At 56.6% G+C, this 24,338-nt stretch overlaps 1 protein-coding gene across 2 annotated transcripts in view; it reads right to left on the reverse strand.

Moving 5' to 3' along the window:
* Positions 1-24,338, reverse strand: part of serpinf2b (serpin peptidase inhibitor, clade F (alpha-2 antiplasmin, pigment epithelium derived factor), member 2b) — a 136,692-nt gene that overhangs the window by 36,162 nt on the left and 76,192 nt on the right. For both annotated transcript variants that reach the window (XM_072470011.1, XM_072470012.1), the window contains exons 4-6: positions 20,609-20,752; positions 12,057-12,260; positions 4,675-4,817 (exon numbers count right to left, since the gene is read on the reverse strand). In XM_072470011.1, the coding sequence (XP_072326112.1) occupies positions 4,675-4,817; positions 12,057-12,260; positions 20,609-20,752 (491 nt within the window). The remainder of the gene's footprint in view (positions 1-4,674; positions 4,818-12,056; positions 12,261-20,608; positions 20,753-24,338) is intronic.

The raw sequence follows: 24,338 nt of genomic DNA on the forward strand, positions 1-24,338 counted from the left end.
AGCGAATCATTCTTTCCGCACAGTCTTAAAACAAACTAAAATATTGGGGTTTCGGTCCAGCATGCTAAATACTGTTGGAGTTTGACCTGGGATTGTCAAACAGCACGAAGGTGGAGAGTGTCATAATATACACCAGTATATCATGGTGCAGACACACACTGATGGACACACAGCGGGACCAATCAACACGCACAACACCGCAGCCAATCACCAGTGAGAGCACACGCACTATAAAGACAGGGGGCATCAGAGTTCCTGCTCATTCGAGTTGCAGCTAGCTAGGAGGACAGAGCTCACAGCCTGCAGCACAGACATTCACCAGGTGCTGAGTGCATCGACTGGTTAGGACAAGGCAAAGGTCTTTAGTTAAAGCTAGTATCGTGTTAACCCACAGTCTGAGTATGTTTAAACAGTTAATGATTCAATAAAATAGTGTTGCACTATTTCAAGTGTTGGTGACCTGTATGTGATCCAGAACACCCAACACATCAGAGGGTAAGTGCTCCAGATTTAATCAGCTAACTCACCACAGACCAAAAACTGAAACAGTTCAGTCCCACTCTGTAAAACACCAGGAAAACTGGTGCAGCCAATTGTAAAGGAAATTGTCAGCGAGGCTAACAGCTGTCACTGTTATTGTGTAATGGTGTATCCGTGACTTCCTCTGACATACACCAAAGGTAAAACTCACAACTATTACCAATTTGAAGATTTTGCAACAATTCAAATTCCAGAGATGTGGACCAGGAACAGCAGAGGCTTACGGTTTGCATTGATGGAATAGGGACCTGTTGGTGGGACTGGATATTCAGGCCAAAGGGTCCAGTCTGCTGTTTACTGGCACCCGCCCCTTCCTCACTAAATACCATCATTTCCGTTAATGGCTGACAAGTGGTAAATAACACTTGCGCCACACAAGTGCCAGGTAATGACCATCTCCAACAAGAGAGGATCTAACTACCACACCTTGACATTGACAATGGCATTACCATCGCTGAAACTCCCACAATTAACATCCTGGGGGTTACCATTGATCACAAACTGAACTGGACCCAGACACATTAATACTGTGGCTTCCAGGGCAGGTCAGGGGCTGGAAATCCTGTGGAGAGTAACTCACCTCCTGGCTCTAGGGTTGCTAAGTTTGGCTAGACATATTCCTGGAGACATTGGTGGGAGTGACGTCATGGCGCAGACTGGTTGAATCAAATGGCCTCTTGCTGTGCCATATATTTTCTATGGTCCAATGTAATACCTGTCAGATTGGCAGCTACAAAGACACAGTGGAAAGCAACTACAGGGTTCTGCTCCATCGAGCTCCTCGAGGAGCAGCTCCATGCATGACAGTGACCTGGGATCTGTAAATAGTTAAAGACTAACAATAAACAGCTCATGTTTAAATATCCACGTGTCAGGATCTCAACATTGCAACATCCAAAGAACTCATAATACAACAGTCGCTCCCAATTCAATCCGACATAACATTAGTTACACTAATTAATGACCATACCAGCTCCTGGCCAGTCACAGCTCAGCGTGACCTTGGCTCCAAATCAGGGCCCTATCCTCCAGGCCCTGCCGCGCAAGGGGACAAGGCCTCAACTGATTGGAGAACTGATCACCCACTGACGCTGAGTTACTTTGTCCTAGGGTGGGAAAACAAGAATTAGGAGCAGTTGGCCACTCAGCACTTCTAGCCCTTCTAGCCCTGCTCCGCCATTCATGGCTGATCAAATGTTAATCTCAACTTCAAATTCCTACCTACCCCAATGACCTTTCACCTCCTTGCTTATCAGAAATCTATCTACCTCAGCCATAAAGATATTCAAAGACTCTGCTTCGACCACCTTACGAGGAAGAGAATTCCAATATCTCCCATCCCCTCAGAAGAATATTTTACCTCATCTCGGTCTTAAACAGTGATCCTTCGTTCTAGATTCCCCCACAAGAGGAACAAGCAGCCAGTGAAGAGGAGGGGGGTTTATAGACGGATATGGATACGCTGGGAGAAAGGGCCAAAATCTGGCAGATTGGCACCTCATTCACCACCTTAAAATTTCCCTCCCTCCACCACCGACACACAGCGGCAGCCGTGTGTCCCATCTACAAGATGCACTGCAGTAACTCACCAAGGTTCCTCAGACAGCACCTTCCAAACCCACGACCACTACCATCTAGAAGGACAAGAGCAGCAGATACCGGGGAACCCCACCACCTGGAGGTTCCCCTCCAAGTCACTCACCACCCTGACTGGGAAATACTTCCTTCACTGTCACTCGATCAAAATCCGGCAACTCCCTCCCAAACAGCACAGCAGCGGCTCAAGGCAGCAGCTCACCACCACCTTCTCAAGGGTAGTTAGGGGTGGGCAATAGATGTTGGCCGAGCCAGCAACACCCAGATCCAGAGAAATACATTTTTTAAAAATCACTCTCCATCCAGGTGGGAGGATCGATGTGCTGGGTGCACCAGGAGAGGCCGTTTCGGGTTTTACGCCTGAACAATACGCATTATGCAGATTTGAGGGCGAATTGACTAAACTAGATTGGGAAAGGTGATTAAAAGGTCAGATGACTGATCGGAAATGGAGAGCATTTAAAGAATTAATTTGAATATTCCATGACCACACCACTGCGAATCAGAATCCACTTGTCAATCGATCACACTCTCCTATTGGCAGTATAAATAGTTGTTCCCTTTCAGGTTGGTAATCTTGTGAATTGTCCCGATGTGTGTGAGACTGACGTTGTTTTCAGCAATTGTCAGGAATGACCTCATGATTTGCAACAAATACACATTCCATGAAGAAATATAAACCCAGAGGAAAAATAATCCAATTGTGTCCAACAATCACATTTGTAGATAGTTTTAGATTAAAAGAAGAGGTTTATAATGCGATCAAGAGGAATAATAAGGCTGAGGATTGGGAGGTGTTTAGAGTTTGGCAATGGAAAACCAAAGTTGGGATTTTCCACACCCCCGCTTTCGCGGCATCTTTCCCTGGCAAGCGGCCACCGCCAGCGAGACTGGCCGATACCGTGGGCAGGATGGAAAGAAAACTTTGGCCCGGGAAACTGATATAGGGAGAGGAGAGAGAATATTTATTTATTTATTTTTTATAAATTTAGAGTACCCAATTCATTTTTTCCAATTAAGGGGCAATTTAGCGCGGCCAATCCACCTACCCTGGGTTGTGGGGGCGAAACCCACGCAGACACGGGGAGAATGTGCAAACTCCACACGGACAGTGACCCGGGGCCGGGATTGAACCTGGGACCTCGGCGCCATGAGGCAGCAGTGCTAACCACTGCGCCACCGTGCTGCCCTGGGGAGAGAGAATATGGCAGGAAGCTAGGAAGATACAAAAAACTTTCAAAGAGTTTTTACAAGTACGTCAATTATTGAAAGTAAATGTGTTTCCCTTAGATGCAAAAACGGGAGAAATGATACCAATCGCAGCAACAGCACTGCTGGGAATACCCAACAGGATGGGCGGAATCTGTGGAGAGAAACAGGGTTAATGTTTCAGGTCAATGTTGACACTCCATCAGATGATCACACCCTGAGTGTTGTGTGTAGTTTTGTAACAGAAAGGTACATCCGAGAGAGTGCCAAAGGCATTCACTGGACTGATTCATGGATGAGAGGGTTATCATATCAGGAGAGATTGAGTAGAATTGGTCTATACTCCCAGAGTTGAGAAGAGTGATTGGTGATTTCATTGGGAACATGGAAAACTTTAAGGGGTTTGACCCGTTAGATGCTAAGAGCTCGAGGGGCTGAATAGCCTCATTCTCTTGCTCTTTTCTCCCATGTTCTTATATTCTGTTGCTCAGGTCTGGCCACAATCTCAACTCTCAGTCAGCGGGTTGTTGGTCTGAATCTTACACGAGAGACCTTAGCCTGTAACCTAAGCTGCCACTTCCTGTACAGTACAGAAGGAGTGTGACAGTGTCAGAGAAGCTGTCCTCAAACTGGGAGCCTTGTCTGCACTCTTGGTGAATGTAAAATATTCCATAGTGCTATCTGAAGAAGAGGAAAGGGAATTTCCCCACGACCCACATCCCTGGGAGCACAGGATCTGGTAATTCACCTCATTGTAGTTTATGGGATCTTGCTTTGTGAAAATTGGCTGCCATGCTTCCTACATTACAATAACTGGAATTCATAGCTGGGAAGTATTTGGGATATCCTGAGGGATTAGGAGGTAGGAACTGGATGAGGCTAATCCTCCCTTTGAGCCTGTGTGGAAGGACACCATTGTGGGACAATCTCTACCAAAGAGCAAACATGGCTACATGGCCGAATGGCCTCCTTGTGGGTTGTACCATTCTATGAAGGGGTCAAAAAAGGTGTTACACAACTGCAATTGTTTCCAGTTACTCACTGCCACAAGGCCTGAGCTCCAAACCTCCATCTTGATAATTACAGACCAAATTATTGTCAGGACCATCCAGGGTCTTATAAACATCAATTAAATCACTCCTCAGTCTTCAAAAACTCGAGTGGAAACAAGGCCAGTCTGTCCAACCTTTCCACACAAGACAACCCGCCCATTCCAGGCAGCAACCTGATAAACCTCCTCTGAGCCACGTCCAAGGCATGTATGTCCTGACAGCGCAAAGGGAAAACAGGGAAAGAATAAAAACAGTCATTGAGCGAAGTGGTGTTTACCTCGATCTGCAGGTCATCGTCATGGAAACCGCTGATGGGGTATTTGGGGTGCTGCATCATTGCCACATTGATGTAACTTCCGTCCTCCTTGTAAAAGATATCATCAGAGGTCGCGTGAGGATCAAACTGAACTTGCCACATGCCTATGTGTGTTGGAATGAAATATAAAAGTGCTTAGTGACTCTCTCAGCTGATTTCTCTTTCTCTGATTTGGAGAAACTGGAATTGTTCAGCACCGAGGAGAGAAGGTTAAAGGGAGGTTTCAAATGGTGAGGAGTTTGACTGAATAAATGAGGAGAATCTGTTTGCAGGTGGTGTGAGAGTCAGTGAGCGATCGATGGTGATTGACACAATGGCCCGATGGAAGATGGGAGGTGCTGACTGACAGGGCGGAGGAAGCAGGTTCAATAATACCTTTCAAAATGGAACTGGCGAAATCCTTGAAAGGGAAAATATGAAGAGCTATTGGAAAAGAGTGACTTTTCAAAGAGCCAGCACAAGATCAATGGGCAGAATGGCCTGATTCTGCAGTTTATGGGAGATGCGGTGGTGCTACGGGAATTGTCGCTGGACTAGTAATCCAGAGATCCAGGATAATGATCTGGGGACACGAGTTCGAATCCCAGCAAGGCAGGTGGAATTGGAATTTAAACTCATTAAAATATATGGAATTAATAATCTCATGGCTGGTATGAAGTAAAGCTACCAAAGAACCTACCATCTGAAGCAAAGACTTTTGACTTTTATATCCTTATTATTTTTCACCCTTTTCCTTCCCCTCTGTATTTGTCTGTCTGGTGTGTGTGGGTAGAGGGTGGGGCAGTTAAGGGGGGGGGGGTCAGTTGCTACAGTACATTTAACCAACTGTTTTCACTGCATATTTCATTTCTTCTAGTTATAAATAAACAGTAATTGTGTTTAAACTAATAAACTTATTGACTGTAATTACTGGGCAGCCAGGGGTCAAAGAGTTTGGGTATTTTTTATACGGATTATTGGTTAATTCGCTTGTGTTGTGAATCTGGGTTGTGTGGGGTTGGAATTGACTGCTCACTAGCCCATGGTGTTGTAACATAAATTGAGGGTTCGTCTGGGATTTTTGGAACGGTAGATGGTGAATTTGGGTTGCAGTTTAAATTTTAGAAAGAGACACCAGCTGGGGCGCGATTCTCCGACCCCCCCCCACCGGGTCGGAGAATCGCCGGGGGCCGGCGTGAATCCCGCCCCCGCCGTGTCGCGAATTCTCCGCCACTGGAGATTCGGCGGGGGCAGGAATCGCGCCGCGCCAGTCGGCGGGAATCCCCCGGCGATTCTCCGGTCCGCGATGGGCCGAAGTCCCGCCGCTGTCCGCCCACGCCAGCCGGCGTGGATTGAACCACCTTTGGGACGGCGGGACAAGGCGGCGCAGGCGGGCTCTGGGGTCCTGGGGGGGGGCGCAGGGCGATCTGGCCCCGGGAGGTGCCCCCACGGTGGCCTGGCCTGCAATCGGAGCCCACCGATCCGCGGGCGGGCCTGTGCCGTGGGGGCACTCTTTTCCTTCCGCCTTCGCCATGGTCTCCACCATGGCGGAGGCGGCAGAGACCCCCTCCCCTGCGCATGCGCGGGGATGCCGTGAGCGGCCGCTGACGCCCCCGCGCATGCGCCGCCCGGCAAAGTCAGTTTCGCACCAGCTGGCGGGGCGGAAATCAGTCCGGCGCGGGCCTAGCCCCTCAAGGTCAGGGCTCGGCCGCTCAAGATGCGGAGACCTCCGCACCTTTGGGGCGGCGCGATGCCGGACTGATTTGTGCCGTTTTTGGCGCCGGTCGGCGGACATCGCACCGATTGCGGAGAATCCCGCCCCAGGTTTGTAGTGATCTAACAGGAGTAGCTTCGGAAACTGCGAAGAGCTTCCTCAGGTGGATGGGATAACTCTGGTTTATATAAAAGAGCTTCGCAAAGAGACAAGCTAGTCGAACTGGTAGGTGAATTAAAAATAGAAGTACCGGCAAGATCTAGGAAATCAGATATAATTGGTCAACATTTAAATTCGAACGAGATGCTCGGAACACGGGCCCAGATGGAGCGGAGCATCAAGGATATTTTCAGGCGAGGACGTTGAGCTGGAGATAGTCCGGTTGCAGTTTGAGCAGGAAAGGGAATTGAAAAGAATAGAAAAAGAAATGGAGATGCAGCAAAAGGAAATGGAGATGGAAATGAGGAGAGATGAAAAAGTAAAAGAGAGGAACTTCCAGCTTTGGCCACTGCAAATGAGTGGGAAGAGGGGAGCCTAATTCTAGAGCCCAGTGGAGTTACGTTTAAATTTATACAGGCCCTCCCAAAATTTGGAGTGAAGGAGATGGAAACCTTTTTTAAGGCTTTGGAGAGAGAAAATAGTAAAACCAAATAGAGTGGCCAAGAGAAAAGTGGACAATACCCATGCGGTGTAAACTGACGGGGCAGGAACAGGAAGTTGATGCTCCCTGGCAGAGCAGGAGTCTAAGAATTCAAATGGGGAAAGGAAAATACTGGGCAGGATTCTCTGATCCTGAGGCTAAGCGTTGACGCAGTCGTAAACGCCGGCGGGTTTTATGACGGCGTCAACAGACCCCTAGGAGTAGCGGTCCTGAGCCGCACAGGGGTCAGCACGGCACTGGAGCGCTTCACACAGCTTCAGCTGGCGATACCGGCGTCAGAACGGGTGCCACGGGCCCACGCATGCTCGCTACGGCCAGCGCAAATTCACGCATGCTCGCTACGGCCGGCGCAAATTCACGCATGCTCGCTACGGCCAGCGCAAATTCACGCATGCTCGCTACGGCCGGCGAAAATTCACGCATGCTCGCTACGGCCGGCGCAAATTCACGCATGCTCGCTACGGCCAGCGCAAATTCACGCATGCTCGCTACGGCCAGCGCAAATTCACGCATGCTCACTACGGCCGGCGCAAATTCACGCATGCTCGCTACGGCCGGCGAAAATTCACGCATGCTCGCTACGGCCGGCGCAAATTCACGCATGCTCTCTACGGCCGGCGCAAATTCACGCATGCTCGCTACAAATTCACGCATGCTCGCTACAAATTCACGCATGCTTGCAACAATTTCACGCATGCTCGCTACAAATTCACGCATGCTCGCTACAAATTCACGCATGCTCGCTACAAATTCACGCATGCTCGCTACAGCCGGCGCAAATTCACGCATGCGCGCGACGGCCGGCGCTAATTCACGCATGCTCGCTACGGCCAGCGCAAATTCACGCATGCTCGCTACGGCCAGCGCAAATTCACGCATGCTCGCTACGGCCGGCGCTAATTCACGCGTACGCGCTACTTTCCTTCTCCGTAACCGGCCCCGATGCAACATGGCAGAGAGGTACACGGGCCCGCCGCGGAGGAACACATGTCCCCACCAGGAGAAGCCTGCCCGCCGATCGGTAGGCCCCAATTGCGGGCCAGGCCACAGAGGAGCCTCCCCCGGGGTCAGATCTCCCCTCCCCCCCCACCAGGCCACCCCCTTCCCGCAACATGAACGCCGGGGTCCTGGCGGGTAGGACCACACGTGAACGGCGCCACCGGGACCCGGCCTAAGTCGGCGGGCACTCGGCCCATCGCGCGCGGAGAATCGCCGGGGGGGGGGGGGGGGCGTGTAGACCGGCTCCTGGCCGGCACCAATGCCGCCGATTCTCCGGTGACCGGAGAATTGGCTGACCGGCGGTGGGGCGTCGTCGTGTGAATTGCGCCCCCCCCCCCCCCCCCCCCCCCGGCCATTCTACAACCCGGCCCGGGGTCGGAGAATCCCGGCCACTATTCTGGGTGCATATGAATTAGTTTGCGAAGCATATCAGCAAAAGTTTCTGAATTTAAGGAAACAGCCGGGTCGAAAGGGTTAAGCAGAACTATTTTGATAGGTGGGTATGAGCTTTGGGAGTTGAGCCTAGGAGGCTCGACGAGAGATCATTCTCTCAGAGGAGTTTAAGAACTCCTGACCTTCAGTAATAACCCATGCTGGAGAACAGAGTGTGCAAACTGCCAGGCAAGGAGCAATTAGGAGCTAATCCATAAAATTAAACCTTTGTTCCATCACCCCCATAATTCTGAAAAGGAAATGGGAGAGTGGAAGGAAGACAGGCAGCCAAGGTCGAGAATGGATAGCTGGGAATGCTCCGAGATCACCTCCCCAGACCAGGAAGGAAGGTACTGGGGCTGAAGGTGAGACTTGGGAGCCCAGGTGTCACCATTGAATGTGTCCCACCTTGTTACATTCAGCATGTTGGAAGTTGGAAGGAAAGCCCATGGGACATGTGGGAGTTCCTAGGGAGGATTCTGGAAAGGGAGCACGTGAGGCGAATGCTACAGCGCAGACTGCAGCGTTAACTAGACTTATCTAAGATGAACACTGCTGTGGGAGCAGGTATATCATCATCATAGAATTTACAGTGCAGAAGGAGGCCATTCGGCCCATCGAGTCCACACCGGCTCTTGGAAAGAGCACCCTACCCAAGGTCAACACCTCCACCCTATCCCCATAACCCAGTAACCCCACCCAACACTAAGGGCAATTTTGGACACTAAGGGCAATTTATCATGGCCAATCCACCTAACCTGCACATCTTTGGACTGTGGGAGGAAACCGGAGCACCCGGAGGAAACCCACGCACACACAGGGAGGATGTGCAGACTCCGCACAGACAGTGACCCAAGCCGGAATCGAACCTGGGACCCTGGAATGAGGTAAATGAGAGATGCTGGTTTTGTGTCTGAGAGAAAAGTCACCCCATTTCCCTCGACAGATGGAGCCAAACCAATAACCATTTTAAGAGACACAGGGGCCACTCAAACCCTTGTGCTGGAGAAGGATTTTGTTTTCCCTCCAGAGAGCTCAGTGAATGCTTGGGGGCGGGATTCTGGGCCGGCGCTCGGGGGTTTCCCGACGGCGTGGGGCTGCCCCAGAATGGGAAACCCCATTGACCGGCCGGCGTAACGGGGAATCCCGCCGGCGGGTCGAGGCAGAAATGTGGCGGGGCGGAGAATCCCGCCCGAGGTATTTGTGAATGGGATAGGTGGAAGTTGTATCTCAGGAAAGACTCATAGCATTACATGGGGGGCAGAGAGAGGCAGGTTTAGCGAAGGTGCTAAAGGAGCATCGACAAAGTTGTAGGGAAGAACCAGAGGGAATTCTGGTAACCACCCATGATGTGGACCTCCGAGACTTTGAACCACCAAAGCCACATCCATCTTGACTCACATCCATCTTGACTCAGTTAGAGACCGGCTCAGTCAGAGACTGGCTCAGTTAGAGACCGGCTCAGTTAGAGACCGGCTCAGTTAGAGACCGGCTCAGTTAGAGACCGGCTCAGTTAGAGACCGGCTCAGTTAGAGACCGGCTCAGTTAGAGACCGGCTCAGTTAGAGACTGGCTCAGTTAGAGACTGGCTCAGTTAGAGACTGAGAGGCGACACATGTTGCAGAAACGAGTCAAAAGTGTTGTGGTCCGCAGGACGCCAAGGTGAGTCTGAGAGAAAAACGGCCATGTCGGTGATGAATTGGTGCTGGCCATCCACGGCAGGCAGCACGGTAGCATAGTGGATAGCACAATTGCTTCACAGCACCAGGGTCCCAGGTTCGATTCCGGCTTGGGTCACTGTCTGTGCGGAGTCAGCACGTTCTCCCCGTGTGCGTGGGTTTCCTCCGGGTGCTCCGGTTTCCTCCTACAGTCCAATGATGTGCAGGTTAGGTGGATTGGCCATGATAAATGGCCCTTAGTGTCCAAAATTGCCCTTAGTGTAGGGTGGGGTTACTGGGTTATGGGGATAGGGTGGAGGTGTTGACCTTGGGTAGGGTGCTCTTTCAAAGAGCCGGTGCAGACTCGATGGGCCGAATGGCCTCCTTCTGCACTGTAAAGTCTATGATAATCCAGACTTTCTCAAACTGTTCACTACTTTCATTTATACAGACATTTGAAAACACAGAACGCAAGATTTTTCTGCCAGAGTTATTGTTTCAATCACTTGATGTAAAAACTGTATATATTTCCTGAAAACGATAATGCGATTGCAGGTACTTTGTCATGTGTTAAAAACAAAATCATTACTAATGTCGAAACAGGGCAAGGGAGTTGTATAATGGGATTAGTTTCGACAGGAACGTGTGGATGTTGTATGTCTTGCATACTTCATAATGGAACATTCATATCCTGTGCTTCATTCTTTTGGGGAGGTATGTAAGGAGCCTCATGTTCAAACTTTGCTTTCCCCGTTTATATCTGGCTTTCCTCTGTAGTCCCCTTTATGTTCTGTTATGCTGGATTCCACAATTCTGCAGACTTTGTTTTTAAACTGAAACATCCCCGGTACAAGGTACTATTTGAACTGGTCCAAGGACTCCCCTCAGTGCAGCGTGCTATGTGGCATAGTCTAGTGCGGTCACATTTTGATGGACTTGGCTAGCTCCTGTGGAATCCTGGGGCTTGCTGGTTTTCGATTCTGATTGGTTGAAGGAGTTCCAGAACCTTCTGGCAAAGGCGGCAAACTCCATTTTGAGTCTGTTCTGTTTAAGCCCAGGAGCGATCAGGTGGGGACTCACGGTCCCAGCTAAGGCTGGCATTTAATTTCTCATTAAAAGACTGCAAGCAGTCTCTTTTTGAAAGGCTGAGGAAGGCATTGCTGAAAGCTCTCTCTAATGATCTGGAAGAAAAAGCCTTTTCCTTCCTCTCTATCCTGCAGTCAGGAAACCTGCACAAAGGCCAGACAAGTGCTCTAGAGGTAGAGTTGATGGAAAACCCTCTTTTAAATTCCCAGCCAGAGAATTCTAAGATTGCCTCAGCGAGACTGAGAGCCAATCCAATGGAGGTCAATCAAGTGAAAGTGACTCCCCAGAGGAAATTCTACAGCCTGCAGGTTCTAATTGAGGGTGCAAACTAGAAGGTCCAATCCAATCAATGGGTTTCAACACTTCTTGTCCTGAGAAGATAGCCGACTACAAAGATCACTACCTCATCAGTGAAGACAGTCGCCTCTCACATCCCTTAATCCCCATTATTTTGATCCTTCCCTACCCCACTGGGCATCTGTCTTGTGTGTGTGTGTGTGTGTGTGTGTGGCGGGTGGGACGGTGGTTGGGAAATAATTAGATTAGCAGACCGTTGTTCTATTATCGCCATTACACGTTTATCTCTTCTCGTTAGAAATAAACAGTTCTTTTGTGTTTTACTGACAAACTCTGGTGCCTGTAAGTCATTGAAGCAGCCGAGGGACAAAAATCCCACACACTTCACACAAACTTTTGGTTAATTCATTTATGTTGGGACTCGAGGGCCTGTGGGGCAGGAATTGACCGTGCGCTTGCCCAGGTTGTTGTAACACAGCAGAGTCTCGGAGAGATGTTGAGAATAAAGCCACACCCACCTTTAAAATGGATTGCGTTGAGCAGGAGCAGCAAAATGGTACTTGGAACCTCATTCAAAAATGTTTTGATTTTCTGCTCTGTCATCTGCTGCACCCATGAGTTGATCATGTCTGTATCCTTCGCATTTACACCGGTCAAAAGTTGCGGCTGCGACTTGTAAAACTTCATTGATTGTTTGATGAACTCAGGTTTAATGTGAAATCCTGTACGAGAGAAAACAGAGTCAGCAAACAAAACACAGCATCAGACAGCCATAGAACGACAACCTCAACAAGAAGACTGCACTGTTTACAATATCGGAGCAGGAGGTGAAGTTGGGTGGTCAGTGGGAAAAGGATTGTTGCAGATGGCAGTGTGTTGCCAGGGCAAGGCGGAGGGGTGAGAGAGGATAGACACTAAAGAAGGATGTCTAAACCAGCTGTACGCCATCAGCTCAAGTCGGCACATTGGAATTTGAGAGCGTGGAGTTGAGGGGTTTCATCGAATCATAGAATTTACAGTGCAGAAGGAGGCCATTCGGCCCATTGAGTCTGCACTGGCTCTTGGAAAGAGCACGCTACCGAAGCCCACACCTCCACCCTATCCCCATAACCCAGTAACCCCACCCAACACCAAGGGCAATTTTGGACACTAAGGACAATTTAGCACGGCCAATCCACCTAACCTGCACCTTTGGACTGTGGGGGGAAACCGGAGCACCCGGAGGAAACCCACACACACACGGGGAGAACGTGCAGAGTCTGCACAGACCCAAACGGGAATCGAATTCGGGACCCTGGAGCTGTGAAGCAATTGTGCTAACCACTGTGCTACCATGTCAGCATTCCATGGTTCATAGGAGTTCATAGAATAAACAATGTTTTGCTTTAAAAAATACTTTTCCATTTCTGCTGTACCACACCTGTAGAGTGGGCCGTGTGCTCCCCATCCCACAATCTATTAAAGGTTGTGGGTCACTTTGGGTTCTCTAAACCCTGGCCCATAACACCGGGTGTCCAGGGATGGAGAATCCCACTCCCCATTCCCACTGCACCTAGTCCCCGTCTCCCACTGCACCCACTCCCCATTCCCACTGCACCCACTCCCCATTCCCACTGCACCCACTCCCCACCGCCCACTGCACCCACTCTACATTCCCACTGCACCCACTCCCCATTCCCACTGCACCCACTCCCCACCGCCCACTGCACCCACTCTACATTCCCACTGCACCCACTCCCCATCCTCCACTGCACCCACTCCTCACCGCCCACTGCACCCACTCCCCACCCCCCACTGCACCCACTCCCCATTCCCACTGCACCCACTCCCCACCGCCCACTGCACCCACTCCACATTCCCACTGCACCCACTCCCCATCCCCCACTGCACCCACTCCCCATCCCCCACTGCAACCACTCCCCACTGCACCCACTCCCCATCCTCCACTGCACCCAATCCCCATCTCCCACTGCACCCACTCCCCATCCTCCACTGCACCCACTCCCCACCGCCCACTGCACCCACTCCCCACCCCCCACTGCACCCACTCCCCATTCCCACTGCACCCACTCCCCATTCCCACTGCACCCACTCCCCACCGCCCACTGCACCCACTCCCCACCCCCCACTGCACCCACTCCCCATTCCCACTGCACCCACTCCCCACCGCCCACTGCACCCACTCCCCATCCCCCACTGCAACCACTCCCCACTGCACCCACTCCCCATCCTCCACTGCACCCAATCCCCATCTCCCACTGCACCCACTCCCCATCCCCCACTGCACCCACTACCCACCACCACTGCCCCCACTGCCCCCACTCCCCACCCCCACTGCACCCACTCCCCACCCCCACTGCACCCACTCCCCACCCCCTCATTGCACCCACTGCCCATCCTCCACTGCACCCACTCCCCATCTCCCACTGCACCCACTCCCCATCTCCCACTGCACCCACTCCCCATCTCCCACTGCACCCACTCCCCATCCCCCAAAGCACCCACTGCCCATCCCCACAATGCACCCACTCCCCACCCCCTCACTGCACCCACTCCCATCCTCCACTGCACCCACTCCCCATCCCCCAATGCACCCACTCCCCATCCCCCCACTGCACCCACTCCCCACCCCCTCATTGCACACACTGCCCATCCTCCACTGCACCCAATCCCCATCTCCCACTGCACCCACTCCCCATCCCCCACTGCACCCACTACCCACCACCACTGCCCCCACTCCCCACTGCACCCACTCCCCATCCCCCCACTGCACCCACTCCCCACCCCCTCATTGCACCCACTGCCCATCCTCCACTGCACCCAATTCCCATCTCCCACTGCACCCACTCCCCATCCCCCAATGCACCCACTCCCCATCCCCCAAAGCACCCACTGCCCATCCCCACACTGCACCCACTCCCCACCCCCTCACTGCACCCTCTGCCCATCCTCACACTGCACCCACTCCCCACCCCCTCACTGCACCCACTCCCCATCCCCCCACTGCACCCACTCCCCACCCCCTCATTGCACCCACTGCCCATCCTCCACTGCACCCACTCCCCATCCCCTCACTGCACCCACTCCCCATCCCCCCACTGCACCCACTGCCCACCCCCAATGCACCCACTCCCCATCCCCACACTGCACCCACTCCCCACCCCCACTGCACCCACTGCCCATCCTCCACTGCACCCACTGCCCATCCCCCAATGCACCCACTCCCCATCCCCACACTGCACCCACTCCCCATCCCCACACTGCACCCACTCCCCATCCCCACACTGCACTCACTCCCCATCCCCCACTGCACCCACTCCCCATCCCCCCACTGCACTCACTCCCCATCCCCCACTGCACCCACTCCCCATCCCCCACTGCACCCACTCCCCATCCCCCGCTGCACCCACTCCCCATCCCCCGCTGCACCCACTCCCCATGCACCATCCCCCACTGCACCCACTCCCCACTCCCCGCTGCACCCACTCCCCATCCCCCAATGCACCCACTCCCCATCCCCAAATGCACCCACTCCCCATCCCCACACTGCACCCACTCCCCACCCCCTCACTGCACCCACTGCCCATCACCCAATGCACCCACTCCCCATCCCCACACTGCACCCACTCCCCACTCCCACTGCACCCACTCCCCATCCCCCCGCTGCACCCACTCCCCACCCCCCGCTGCACCCACTCCCCATCCCCCACTGCACCCACTCCCCATCCCCCCACTGCACTCACTCCCCATCCCCCCGCTGCACCCACTCCCCATCCCCCGCTGCACCCACTCCCCATCCCCCACTGCACCCACTCCCCACCCCCCGCTGCACCCACTCCCCACGCACCATCCCCCACTGCACCCACTCCCCACTCCCCGCTGCACCCACTCCCCATTCCCACTGCACCCAGGCCCCGTCCCCCACTGCACCCACCCCTCATCCCCCACTGCACCCACTCCCCACCCCCACTGCACCCACTCAACACCCCCACTGCCACCACTCCCCACCCCCACTGCCCCCACTCAACACCCCCACTGCCCCCACTCCCCACTGCATCCACTCCCCACCCCCACTGCACCCACTCCCCACCCCCACTGCACACACTCCCCACCCCCACTGCCCCCACTCAACACCCCCACTGCCCCCACTCCCCACTGCACCCACTCCCCACCCCCACTGCACCCACTCCCCACCCCCACTGCACCCACTCCCCATCCCCCACTGCCCCACTCCCCACTGCCCCACTCCCCACTGCACCCACTCCCCATCCCCACTGCACCCAGTCCCCATTCCCCACTGCCCCCACTCCCCACTGCAACCACTCCCCACCCCCACTGCACCCAGTCCCCATTCCCCACTGCCCCACTCCCCACTGCCCCCACTACCCACTGCACCCACTCCCCACCCCCACTGCACCCACTCCCCATCCCCCACTGCCCCACTCCCCACCCCCCACTTCCCCCACTCCCCACTGCACCCACTCCCCACCCCCACTGCACCCACTCCCCATCCCCCACTGCCCCACTCCCCACCCCCCACTGCCCCCACTCCCCACTGCACCCACTCCCCACTCCCCACTGCCCCCACTACCCACTGCACCCACTCCCCAGCCCCACTGCACCCACTCCCCAGCCCCACTGCACACACTCCTCATCCCCCACTGCACCCATTCCCCACCCCCACTGCCCCACCACACCTGTAGAGTGGGCCGTGTGCTTCCCATACCACAATCTATTAAAGGTTGTGGGTCACTTTGGGTTCTCTAAACCCTGGCCCATAACACCGGGTGTCCAGGGATGTAGAATCCCACTCCCCATTCCCACTGCACCTAGTCCCCGTCTCCCACTGCACCCACTCCCCATTCCCACTGCACCCACTCCCCATTCCCACTGCACCCACTCCCCATTACCACTGCACCCACTCCCCACCGCCCACTGCACCCACTCCCCATCCCCCACTGTGCCCACTCCACATTCCCACTGCACCCACTCCCCATCCCCCACTGCACCCAGCCCCTCCCCCACTGCACCCACTCCCCATTCCCACTGCACCCACTCCCCACCGCCCACTGCACCCACTCCCCATCCCCCACTGCACCCACTCCCCACCCCCACTGCACCCACTCCCCACCCCCCGCTGCACCCACTCCCCATTCCCACTGCACCCACTCCCCACCCCCCGCTGCACCCACTCCCCATTCCCACTGCACCCAGTCCCCGTCCCCCACTGCACCCACTCCCCACCCCCACTGCACCCACTCCTCACCCCCACTGCACCCACTCCCTACACCCCCCCCACTGCACCCACTCCCCATCCCCCCAATGCACCCACTCCCATCCCCCACTGCACCAACTCCCCATCCCCCCACTGCACCCACTCCCCAACCCCCACTGCATCCACTCCCCACCCCCCACTGCACCCACTCTCCACCCCCCACTGCACCCACTCCCCACCCCCCACTGCACCCACTCCCCACCCCCCACTGCCCCCACTCCCCACCCCCACTCCCCACCCCCCCACTGCACCCACTCCCCATCCCCCCACTGCACCCACTCCCCACCCCCTCATTGCACCCACTGCCCATCCTCCACTGCACCCAATTCCCATCTCCCACTGCACCCACTCCCCATCCCCCAGTGCACCCACTCCCCATCCCCCAAAGCACCCACTGCCCATCCCCACACTGCACCCACTCCCCACCCCCTCACTGCACCCTCTGCCCATCCCCACACTGCACCCACTCCCCACCCCCTCACTGCACCCACTCCCCATCCCCCCACTGCACCCACTCCCCACCCCCTCATTGCACCCAATGCCCATCCTCCACTGCACCCACTCCCCATCCCCTCACTGCACCCACTCCCCATCCCCCCACTGCACCCACTGCCCACCCCCAATGCACCCACTCCCCATCCCCACACTGCACCCACTCCCCACCCCCACTGCACCCACTGCCCATCCTCCACTGCACCCACTCCCCATCCCCCAATGCACCCACTCCCCATCCCCACACTGCACCCACTCCCCATCCCCACACTGCACCCACTCCCCATCCCCACACTGCACCCACTCCCCACACCCACTGCACCCACTCCCCATCCCCCCACTGCACTCACTCCCCATCCCACACTGCACCCACTCCCCACCCCCACTGCACTCACTCCCCATCCCCCACTGCACCCACTCCCCATCCCCCGCTGCACCCACTCCCCATCCCCCACTGCACCCACTCCCCATGCACCATCCCCCACTGCACCCACTCCCCGCTGCACCCACTCCCCATCCCCCAATGCACCCACTCCCCGCTGCACCCACTCCCCACCCCCACTGCACCCACTCCCCATCCCCCCACTGCACTCACTCCCCATCCCCACACTGCACCCACTCCCCACCCCCACTGCACTCACTCCCCATCCCCCACTGCACCCACTCCCCACCCCCACTGCACCCACTCCCCATCCCCCCACTGCACTCACTCCCCATCCCCCACTGCACCCACTCCCCATCCCCCGCTGCACCCACTCCCCATCCCCCACTGCACCCACTCCCCACGCACCATCCCCCACTGCACCCACTCCCCACTCCCCGCTGCACCCACTCCCCATCCCCCAATGCACCCACTCCCCATCCCCAAATGCACCCACTCCCCACTCCCCGCTGCACCCACTCCCCATCCCCCAAAGCACCCACTCCCCATCCCCCGCTGCACCCACTCCCCATCCCCCAATGCACCCACTCCCCATCCCCAAATGCACCCACTCCCCATCCCCACACTGCACCCACTCCCCACCCCCTCACTGCACCCACTGCCCATCCCCCAATGCACCCACTCCCCATCCCCACACTGCACCCACTCCCCACCCCCACTGCAACCACTCCCCATCCCCCCGCTGCACCCACTCCCCACCCCCCGCTGCACCCACTCCCCATCCCCCCACTGCACTCACTCCCCATCCCCCACTGCACCCACTCCCCATCCCCCCACTGCACTCACTCCCCATCCCCCCGCTGCACCCACTCCCCATCCCCCGCTGCACCCACTCCCCATCCCCCACTGCACCCACTCCCCACGCACCATCCCCCACTGCACCCACTCCCCACTCCCCGCTGCACCCACTCCCCATTCCCACTGCACCCAGGCCCCGTCCCCCACTGCACCCACCCCTCATCCCCCACTGCACCCACTCCCCACCCCCACTGCACCCACTCAACACCCCCACTGCCACCACTCCCCACCCCCACTGCCCCCACTCAACACCCCCACTGCCCCCACTCCCCACTGCATCCACTCCCCACCCCCACTGCACCCACTCCCCACCCCCACTGCACACACTCCCCACCCCCACTGCCCCCACTCAACACCCCCACTGCCCCCACTCCCCACTGCACCCACTCCCCACCCCCACTGCACCCACTCCCCACCCCCACTGCACCCACTCCCCATCCCCCACTGCCCCACTCCCCACTGCTCCACTCCCCACTGCACCCACTCCCCATCCCCACTGCACCCAGTCCCCATTCCCCACTGCCCCCACTCCCCACTGCACCCACTCCCCACCCCCACTGCACCCAGTCCCCATTCCCCACTGCCCCACTCCCCACTGCCCCCACTACCCACTGCACCCACTCCCCACCCCCACTGCACCCACTCACCATCCCCCACTGCCCCACTCCCCACCCCCCACTTCCCCCACTCCCCACTGCACCCACTCCCCACCCCCACTGCACCCACTCCCCATCCCCCACTGCCCCACTCCCCACCCCCCACTGCCCCCACTCCCCACTGCACCCACTCCCCACTGCCCCCACTACCCACTGCACACACTCCTCATCCCCCACTGCACCCATTCCCCACCCCCACTGCCCCACCACACCTGTAGAGTGGGCCGTGTGCTTCCCATACCACAATCTATTAAAGGTTGTGGGTCACTTTGGGTTCTCTAAACCCTGGCCCATAACACCGGGTGTCCAGGGATGGAGAATCCCACTCCCCATTCCCACTGCACCTAGTCCCCGTCTCCCACTGCACCCACTCCCCATTCCCACTGCACCCACTCCCCATTCCCACTGCACCCACTCCCCATTCCCACTGCACCCACTCCCCATTCCCACTGCACCCACTCCCCACCGCCCACTGCACCCACTCCCCATTCCCACTGCACCCACTCCCCATTCCCACTGCACCCACTCCCCATTCCCACTGCACCCACTCCCCATTCCCACTGCACCCACTCCCCATTCCCACTGCACCCACTCCCCATCCCCCACTGCGCCCACTCCACATTCCCACCGCACCCACTCCCCACCGCCCACTGCACCCACTCCCCACCCCCACTGCACCCACTCCCCACCCCCTCATTGCACACACTGCCCATCCTCCACTGCACCCAATCCCCATCCCCCACTGCACCCACTCCCCACCCCCCGCTGCACCCACTCCCCATTCCCACTGCACCCAGTCCCCGTCCCCCACTGCACCCACTCCTCACCCCCCACTGCACCCACTCCCTACACCCCCCCCACTGCACCCACTCCCCATCCCCCCAATGCACCCACTCCCATCCCCCACTGCACCAACTCCCCATCCCCCCACTGCACCCACTCCCCAACCCCCACTGCATCCACTCCCCACCCCCCACTGCACCCACTCCCCACCCCCCACTGCACCCACTCCCCACCCCCCACTGCACCCACTCCCCACCCCCCACTGCCCCCACTCCCCACCCCCACTCCCCACCCCCCCACTGCACCCACTCCCCACACCCCACTGCACCCACTCCCCACCCCCCACTGCACCCACTCCCCACCCCCCACTGCCCCCACTCCCCACCCCCACTCCCCACCCCCCCACTGCCCCCACTCCCCATCCCCCCACTGCCCCCACCCCCCACTGCCCCCTCTCCCCATACCCACCACCCGCTCAACCCACTCCCCACCCCCCACTGCCCCCACTCCCCACCCCCACTCCTCACCCCCCACTGCCCCCACTCCCCATCCCCCCCCCACCCCCCCGCTCCATATACCATGTGCCACCCCCATGCTGTGTGTTGGTTGGTTCTGGTCACTCACCCTGTCTGACGTAGATGGCTGAGGCCATGCTTAAGGCACTCCTGGGGAGGTTGTTGATGTAGGAGCACAGGGTCCGGTGGGAGCAGTTGAGTGAGTTGAAGTGCAAAGCTTTCTGAATTTGTTTCTCAGTCTCGTTCACAGAACCTGCAACGTGGTTTGTGGATGAGAAGTGGATCAGTCACAATTCTGTTCAGGCGTAGGATGCCCCCCTCCCCGCGCACCCCCCCCCTCCCCGCCCACCGCCAACCCCCACCACCCATCCAAACCGCCCCCCATACCACCCACGCCCCCCAACCTGCCCACGAGCCCCCCCACCCCCCCTCACCCCCCGCCCCCCCCACCCCACCCCACCCCAAGCCCCCAACCCCCCCACCCCCCCACCACCCCACCCCCGCCCATCCAAACCGCCCCCCATCCCACCCACGCCCCCCAACCCGCCCACGAGCCCCCCACCCCCACACCCCCTCACCCCCCGCCCCCCCACCCCACACTCCCACACCACCCAAAGCCCCCATCCACCCCCAGCCCCCCACCACCCCACCCCTCCCCGACATCCAACCCGCCCCCCATCCCACCCACGCCCCCCCTCCCCGCGCACCCCCCCCCACTCACCGCCACCCCCCCACCACCCCACCCCACCCCCCGCCCATCCAAACCGCCCCATCCCACCCACGCCCCCCAACCCACCCACGAGACCCCCACCCCCACACCCCCTCACCCCCCGCCCCCCCCACCCCACACTCCCACACCACCAAAGCCCCCAACGACCCCCATCCCCCCACCACCCCACCCCACCCCCCGCCCATCCAACCCACCCCCATCCCACCCACGCCCCCCCTCCCCGCGCACCCCACCGCCACACACCGCCCACCACACCCAACCCCCCCCTCCATCCCGCCCACGTCCCCCCACCCCCTCACACCCCACACCCCCACCCCACCCCCCCAGCCCCCCCAATCCCCCGCCCCCCGCACGCCCCCCCATCTTCCCTTCCATTTCTATTCTCAGAATGGGCACAACTTTAAACACGACCCTGAAGTCGTCCATTCAACCCCTTGAGTGTTCATCAACCTAAGCCCATCCGACACTCAGTCCATCCCGCTCACCCCCTGGGATTGCTGATCTGGCTCCCAGTCCAGAAAAGGCTCGGTTTTCAAATCGTTCTGTGACTTCACCCCTCCCTACCACTGAAACCTCTTCCAGCTCAACAACCGCTGCGCTCTAATTCACTGCGTTCTCATTCACTGGGCTATCATTCACTGCACTCTCATTCACTGCGCTCTTACTGCGCTCTCATTCAGTGTGCTCTCATTCACTGCGCTCTTACTGCGCTCTCATTCACTGTGCTCTCATTCACTGTGCTCTCATTCACTGCGCTCTCATTAACTGCGCTCTTACTGCGCTCTCATTCACTGCGCTCTCATTCACTGCGCTCTCATTCACTGTGCTCTCATTCACTGTGCTCTTATTCACTGCGCTCTCATTCACTGCGCCCTCATTCACTGCGCCCTCATTCACTGCGATCTTATTCACTGCGCTCTCATTCACTGCGCCCTCATTCACTGCGCTCTCATTCACTGCGCTCTTCTTCACTGCGCTCTCATTCACTGCGCTGTCATTCACTGCGCTCTCATTCACTGCGCTCTCATTCACTGCGCTCTCATTAACTGCGCTCTTACTGCGCTCTCATTCACTGCGCTCTTCTTCACTGCGCTCTCATTCACTGCGCTCTCATTCACTGTGCTCTCATTCATTGCGCTTTTCTTCACTGCGCTCTCAGTCACTGTGCTCTCATTCACTGCGCTCTCATTCACTGTGCTCTCATTCACTGCGCTCTCATTCACTGAGCTCTCATTCACTGCGCTCTCATTCACTGCGCTCTCAGTCACTGCGCTCTCATTCACTGGGTTCTCATTCACTGCGCTCTCATTCACTGGGCTCTAATTCACTGCGCTTTCATTCATTTCGCCCTCATTCACTGTGCTCCCATTCACTGCGCCCTCATTCACTGCGCTCTCATTCACTGCGCTCTCATTCACTGCGCCCTCATTCACTGCGCCCTCATTCACTGTGCTCTCATTCACTGTGCTCTCATTCACTGCGCTCTCATTCACTGCGCTCTCATTCACTGTGCTCTCATTCACTGCGCTCTTCTTCACTGTTCTCTTCTTCACTGTTCTCTTATTCACTGCGCTCTCATTCACTGCACTCTCCTTCACTGCGCTCTAATTCACTTCGCTCTCATTCACTGCACTCTCATTCACTGGGCTCTCATTCACTGCGCTCTTCTTCACTGCGCTCTCATTCACTGCGCTCTCATTCACTGCGCTCTCATTAACTGCGCTCTCATTAACTGCGCTCTCATTCACTGGGCTCTCATTCACTGGGCTCTCATTCACTGGGCTCTCATTCACTGCGCTCTCATGCACTACCCTCTCATTCACTGGGCTCTCATTCACTGGGCTCTCAGTCACTGCGCTCTCATTCACTGCGCTCTCATTCACTGCGCTCTCATTCACTGCGCTCTCATTCACTGTGCTCTCAATCACTGCGCACTAATTCACTGCGCTCTTCTTCATTGCGCTCTCATTCACTGGGCTCTAATTCACTGTGCTCTCATTCATTGCGCCCTCATTCACTGTGCTCCCATTCACTGCGCCCTCATTCACTGCGCTCTCATTCACTGCGCTCTCATTCACTGCGCCCTCATTCACTGCGCCCTCATTCACTGTGCTCTCATTCACTGTGCTCTCATTCACTGCGCTCTAATTCACTGCGCTCTCATTCACTGTGCTCTCATTCACTGCGCTCTTCTTCACTGTTCTCTTCTTCACTGTTCTCTTATTCACTGCGCTCTCATTCACTGCACTCTCCTTCACTGCGCTCTAATTCACTTCGCTCTCATTCACTGCGCTCTCATTCACAGTGCTCTAATTCACTGCGCTCTTCTTCACTGCGCTCTCATTCACTGCGCTCTCATTCACTGCGCTCTCATTAACTGCGCTCTCATTAACTGCGCTCTCATTCACTGGGCTCTCATTCACTGGGCTCTCATTCACTGGGCTCTCATTCACTGCGCTCTCATGCACTACCCTCTCATTCACTGGGCTCTCATTCACTGGGCTCTCAGTCACTGCGCTCTCATTCACTGCGCTCTCATTCACTGCGCTCTCATTCACTGCGCTCTCATTCACTGTGCTCTCAATCACTGCGCACTAATTCACTGCGCTCTTCTTCACTGCGCTCTTATTCACTGTGCTCTCATTCACTGTGCTGTTCTTCACTGCGCTCTTATTCACTGTGCTGTCATTCACTGCGCTCTAACTGCGCTCTCATTCACTGCGCTCTCATTCACTGCGCTCTCATTCACTGCGCTCTCATTCACTGCGCTCTCATTCACTGTGCTCTCATTCACTGCGCTCTTAATGTGCTCTCATTCACTGCGCTCGAACTGCGCACTCATTCACTGTGCTCTCATTCACGGCGCTCTCATTCACTGCGCTCTCATTCACTGCGCTCTCATTCACTGAGCTCTCATTCACTGCGCTGTTACTGCGTTCTCATTCACTGCACTCTCATTCACTGCGCCCTTACTGTGCTCACAATCACTGAGCTCACATTCACTGAGCTCTCATTCACTGCGCTCTCTTTCAGTGTGCTCTCATTCACAGTGCTCTCATTCACTGAGCACTCATTCACTGAGCTCTCATTCACTGTGCTCTCATTCACT

This window comes from Scyliorhinus torazame, chromosome 12 (assembly GCF_047496885.1).
Source record: "Scyliorhinus torazame isolate Kashiwa2021f chromosome 12, sScyTor2.1, whole genome shotgun sequence".
Classification (NCBI taxonomy): Eukaryota; Metazoa; Chordata; class Chondrichthyes; order Carcharhiniformes; family Scyliorhinidae; genus Scyliorhinus; species Scyliorhinus torazame.